Source organism: Alligator sinensis, unplaced genomic scaffold, assembly GCF_000455745.1.
Source record: "Alligator sinensis unplaced genomic scaffold, ASM45574v1 scaffold1340_1, whole genome shotgun sequence".
Classification (NCBI taxonomy): domain Eukaryota; kingdom Metazoa; phylum Chordata; order Crocodylia; family Alligatoridae; genus Alligator; species Alligator sinensis.
The window spans coordinates 61810-68224 of NW_005843595.1; the positions used below are offsets into that span (position 1 = coordinate 61810).

The 6415-nt window shown below is 40.0% G+C and overlaps 1 protein-coding gene across 1 annotated transcript in view; it reads right to left on the bottom strand.

Moving 5' to 3' along the window:
• Positions 1 to 265, bottom strand: part of LOC102379655 (olfactory receptor 6T1-like) — a 976-nt gene extending 711 nt beyond the window's left edge. Inside the window, exon 1 of the mRNA XM_006038994.1 lies at positions 10 to 265. Coding sequence (XP_006039056.1) covers positions 10 to 265 — 256 coding nt within the window. The remainder of the gene's footprint in view (positions 1 to 9) is intronic.
• Positions 266 to 6415: the final 6150 nt, after the last annotated feature.

Genomic DNA, 6415 nt, shown 5'->3' on the forward strand with positions numbered 1-6415 from the left:
TCCTGTTCCTTACCATGTTGGCCAACATCTTGGGAATGACTGTGCTAGTGAGCAGAACCTCCAAGATGGAGAGGTTGGCAATGAAAATATACATGGGTGTATGCAGTTGATAGTCAGCAAAGACAAGCATGATGATGAGGAGGTTGCCCATCATGGTCACAGTATAGATGCTGAAGAAGGTCGCAAAGAGGAGGACCTGGAACTTGTAGGTTCCAGGGAAACCCACGAGGATGAACTCAGTCACAGAAATGGTCAGATTCTCCATTTTAGCCTCTGAAGGAAGTGACAACCTAAAGACAGAGGGAGAAATGTGAAAAAATGATAGATACTGCCTTTTAAGAGATTTTTAGAGTTCTTCAGTCCCTTTTCAGTCAATGGTAGTAGCAATTGTTCAGCATGCTAAATAATCAAATTCAAGGGATATATTTTATACAGAACTGTAGAACTGATCTGGAATTTGGCTGACAAATTTTCGTTATCCAACCAGAAATTCATAAAAAGCAAAAGGAACATTCGTGTTTCATATCAGCATTTAAGCCTAAAAGCTAAGAGTGCTTTCCATCAGGAAATCTTTCCAGGTAGGAGTTCTGTGTATTTGCTTCCTTTTTTCTTTTTCTTTTTTTGGTACCAGCTTTTATCAGTTCTCATGCTAAGTACCTATATAGATTACTGAATTCAGATGGAACTATAGTTTCTTGGTAACTCCAAAAATCAGGTTTGCAATGGTGGACAAAGACAACAAATCACAAACACAGATTTTCTTAATACCTGGGACACTACTTTGCCAACATATCTCTATTTGAGCTGGCTGAATACTTCCAAGAAGTAGAAAAGGGCCTCCAATTCAGTCCTCATTTTTATCTAACACATCCTTCTTGATGAATGTGCCAACCATGGCAGACAAGGTTCCTTGGGTGAATTTGATATCTTTTATTAGACCAACCCAAATGGTTGGAGAATAGTTATTAAGCAAGCTTAATAAACTATTCTCCAACCATTTGGGTTGGTCTAATAAAAGATATCAAATTCACCCAAGGAACCTTGTCTGCCTATGTCCTTAGACCAACACGGCTACAACCTAAACCCTAACCATGGTAGAATCTTATCAAAACCCAGACTCTTTAGCAAAGGGTGAGCTAACATTGATGGTTTAATATTGCAAATCATTAACACTTAGTTGGGTACTGGACACAGTGTAACAAGAGGCCCATCCCAGTTCAGTGTTTCTAACACTGTCTCAGCCCCTTTAATATCGATCTGCAAATTTATGGGTATCTAGTCCCCCTAACTGGAGCTCCTTTATTATTAAAGGAATGTCAGTAGGTGATGATCCAAAGCAATGGTGCACAAACTACAGCCTATACAGCTAAGTCCAGAACTTTGGTGGAGGGGAGTGGTAGCAGCAATTAAAGCTGCCACTGCTTCTCTGGATCCAGTGTTCTGGGTTGGTCTGTGGCAGGCCCCAATGCAAAGAGCTGGGATGGCATGCTGAGGTCAATGCACAGGGCTGGAAGTGGTGTTGGGTCATTGCCAGATTTAGCACACAGGGGTGTTTTAGCATGGGGGTAAGTCCATGCCCAGACCTGGTGAATAGGTCAAGTAGATATGTGGGATGGGGACAGATCTCACATTGATCACACCTATGGTCAGACTCCAGATGCCACCCCCATGTGGGATTCAGCCTGTGAAATGATCCGGTATATGGGATCTGGTGAATGGACAAGCCCACTGCCACTCATCTGGCTCACAGGGCTGAACAGGTTGAATACCACTGACCTAAAAAAGAAAAGGTGCTACATCAATTAAAAAGATAGATTTCTCAGGGGAGATGCAGGATAAAAGCATTTCATCTAAGTTAAAGTATTAGATCAGCATGGTGAGACACATACATTAATTCATGGGTTGTAATTTTGGATATTAAACAAAAAAGATGAGAGAGAATTAAGGCCTATACAAATGTACCAAAGGTGTTTAAGGCTATGTACATTATAAGGATATGCACATATCAGCATATGTACATTTTAGCCACTTTTTAAAAGTGGCTAAAATGTACATATCCTTATATATCACAAAAATCTTCATGCAAAAATGGTTAAAAAGTTAGATGAGATGTGATAGGGAAAAACAGGGCAGCAAGAGCACTCTCAAGAGAAATAGCTATTGTTTAATGTTTGTGCACAATATGTTTGAGATGATATAGGAACATTTGCTGGGAGGGCAGAGAAAAAGCATACAGCTAGAAATTTGTTGAATATGGAAGAACTAGGAAGTAGACCTATAAGAAGACACAAGAGATGATGAGTAGATTAAATAAAGGAAAAAAGATAAAACTACAAAGCCTAACAGAAGCCTTGATCAATGCTAAAACCACATGGAGAAGGTGAATTTAAACTGCTTTTCAACCCTGTATAGGGCTAGACCAGAAGAAGAGAAGTAGTAGAAGCACAGGAAGAAGACTCTCTTTAGCTGTGGATGAACTTATGGGTCGACAGCACCAAACGGCAAGCTTTTGCCCGGATTCTGTTCCTGTTTGGCTGTAAATCTGAATTGCTGTGTGAATGAAGCAGGTTTTTCCATTTCATGTTTTTTCTCACACACAGAGGTCAGGAGTCAAAGCCTTTCTCTGTTTCCAAGACTCTTTACCCCTTATCACTCTTTCTGTCTTATACATTTCCTTTCATTTCTTTCCTTCATTATTTTATTGCACTGACACAGGGATCCCAGTTATAGATCCTTAGCCCCATTGCACCAGGCACGAACAGTGAACAAGCGGATAATTTTGTCTTTTCAGAATGTTACTGTGATCCTGCAAACTTACTCTTGAACATGTATGGGACAATTCAGATAATGAGAAATCAGGAAAGTGCAAAGATCTTTGCAGGCTTGTCCCTTCAGGCTCTTCCCTTCTCTTTTGATTCACCTGACTAACTTCCTTGCCAACAGACCTCTCAGCCCAGGGCTAGGTACAGACAGCCTGAAGCAGAATCAATCTAAGTTACATGGTTTTCTGTCAGCGGCATAGTTTAGACTGGTAAGGAATAGGACAGAGATCCACCCTTCGGTGAGGGGGTGGAGCGTGCAAATCTTAGGCCAGGTTCTGCCACTTTTAAACCAGTCTGTGTGCGACAAAATTCTGTTCTGTTCAAGTTATAAACTGGTTTTGTGTAATGAACTTCTGGTCTATTATTGGTACAGACCAATTTCTGATCACTTATACTGGTAAAAGTATAATGTCTGTCCCTGGCCCATAAAACAATAAAAAAAAAATGAGCACCAGTGGTAGCACTAATTGCTTCATTTAAAATGTCACAAAATCTAGAAATATGAACCCTTTACTCCCTCTCTCTCTATTAGATAATCCAAGATTGGTTCCAAACACATTTTTAAACGTTCTAAATATCGGTCTTCACTTTTCATTCTTTAAGGATAGAGTTTGGTAAATACTTACCATCAGGAAATAATGCTGGTTAGCAAAAGGTATCCTCCAGCTTCTGAATAAACTAGATTTCATAGATTTCACAGATTTCATAGACATTCGGGCTGGAAGGGACCTCAGAAGATTATCGAGTCCAGCCCCCTGTCCCAGGGGCAGGAAGCCAGCAGGGGTCCCAGGATCCTGGCAAGATAAATGTCCAAATGTCTCTTAAAGGAGTCCAGAGTAAGTGCTTGCATCACCTCCGGCAGCAGTCTGTTCCAGGCCTTGGGGGTTTGGACAGTAAAGAAGTTTTTCCTTATGTCCACCCTGAAACAGTCTTGGAGGAGTTTGTGACCATTGGACCTTGTCACCCCTTGGGGTGCTCTGGTGAACAGGCACCCCCCTAGTTCCTGATGCGCACTCCTTATGTACTTATGCTTAATTCTAACAGGAGTTTCTCATTTCATAGGAACTGAAAATTCTGGGCTCCAAAAATCTTAAAGTAAAATCAAAATAAAACTATTTTTCAGGCAGCTCTTTGGTTTTTCAGTGGCAAAATGATTTTTAAGGAAAGCAAACACATTTTAAAAATACATTAAAAAAGGTGATTTAAAAAAAAAATCAATCCTAATTATTTCCTACTCCTTCCACAAGGAGAAAAATGCATTAATTGTACCTAGGACACATTCAGGGATTAGCTCAGAGCCAGGAATTTTGCACAGGATCCCATTGTACTTGAGGGTTTTCTCTTATTCCAGTGACAGAGTGAACAGCGAACAGACAGAAATAGATAAAGACAGAATAGAGAGGAAGGTTGACAGAAGGAGAGAAAGGAAGGGAAGAAAACCAGACTTCATATAATTCAAGATGTTCAGTATGCATTTTTCATCACTGTCCTCCTAGCTAATTCATTTTTATTGCTAGTGGAATTCAGATTATTAAACAAAAGGATATAAAATAATAGTTAAAGTTGAAGTGACATTAACATTCTTGAAAATGCTAAGCCATCCAGTTTATAAACCTACATAGAGAAATGTATTATATTTGTCTGTTAACAGAAGAAACATATCATCATTACCTTCAGCAGCAATGCATCTGTGCCAAATATTGAAGTTTTTGTTCAGGCCCAGCTTTCTGATGATATTAAGGAGAGTTCAATATGAATAAAAACATGGAAAGAGATCCAGAATTTTTCCCCGGTATTTATGGAATAAAACTACCAGAACACAAAGAAGTGAGATACTTTGGTAGTAAGCGACTCTTACAGAGCAAAATAAGCATATTATTGAGACTGTGCAAGACAGAGGGAGAGCAAAGGAGGGAGGGAGAGAGAGAGAGAGAGAATGTATTTCAGTAATCTCTTTCATTTCCCCATAACTGAGAAGCAACTACCCTGGCCCAGCCAAAACAGACCAGTTCCTGACTGAGATGAGACATCAACTGTGCGTGTATAAATTCCTTTTCCATTGTCCTGAAAGGATGAGCATGCATCTTCTTAGATACGTTGTGACAGAATCTCTCCTCGAGCCAAAAGAGACAGGTAGGTGGAAGTCAGGTATTTAAGGCCAGAAGTGGAATCTGCCAGTTCCTAGCTCAGCTCTCACCTAAACTGGGGGAGGGGAGGGGGAATGGGATTCAGCTCCATGAGCACCAGATTTTGTGACAATAAAGTCCTCAAGTTCTATTTTGGCAGTGCTGAATCACCTCAGTCTTGATAGCTCTGAACAGCTTGGCACCAAACGCCTTCTTAAGCCTGACTAGGATCTGGAAAATTGTGCTTCTCTGTGAGAGTGCCTCAGGGGCCTAAATCCTGTAGTAATTGCGAAAGCGCACTGCAGAGATGCAAACGCTGACTAGTTCTACGTGAAATGCAGTGGAACCTTTGCTTTCTTTTAAAATACTCCCATAACACAGTACCTCTGTGGTTACAACGCTGACCCATGAAGAAGCAGACAGAGGTTTCTTCTCCTCCTCAGGCTGAGGGGATTTCCATCAAAGTCCACCCCTCACTTGCTGCAGATCAGTGATGTAGTTTGGCATGGAAATCTGGGTGGGCGTCAACTAAGTGAATGAGTCTGATGTCATAAAAATCAATGTTATTACAAGTGATTTAATGCAATAGAGTGGCAAGGTTTGGGGGTTTTTTCTTGTGAAATCTTTTATTGGAGCAACTGTATAGTTGGGAGCAAGATCTGACGAGCTTTTGGACACAAAAAGTTGTGTCATAAGAAAAAACTTTGCATTTCCCATTATGGCTACAACAGGAATAAAATAGCACTGGATCAAGGAACTTGTTTGGATCTTAAAGCAGAGTAAGGACCAAACATTCAAATTTCTACAACCCCTCATACATTAGAACAATGAAAAACTTACAGTGGCTACAAAGAGACTTAGTGGAGAAGAGATTCCAAAATTTTCTAATACACTTTCTTTAATTTTCCTTTGATGTAGCTGGTTGGACATTTGTCTAGATATACCTCTGGTAATATCCATTATTATGCAAACATCAGTATATTAAACTGTCTAACTACAAAAGAAGTCAGTCAATGCTAGATGTAGCTGCAACTTTTTGGGATGCACAAAAAGATCCCCCTGAAAAATAGTTCTTTGTCAAAATGAAAATTCTTATAGAAAGATGCTTTTTAGACAATATTTTAAAAAAATTATGGGAAAATGACAATGTGAAATTCATTTCAGCACTGTGTAACTTTGTAAAACTTCTGCTATTTTTGCAAAGTTACAGAGTGATAAGAACAGTCCCTGGGAAAGGGGAGCCCTGGGTTCAAGCTCCTGCTTTCCGGTTTATTTATGCAATTTGTATTACACTGATTAAAACCCAGAAACAATCAAAGCAGCAGGAACTAGAACCTAGGGCCCTATTCCTAGTTCAATGCCCTCATCCCTGGGTTACAGTCAGGTCACTTACAGACTCTCTTTCAAGGTGGGGTATGTTTTCTTTTTCAATTTATTATCGGTCTCTCTCAACAAAATTCCAGCTGA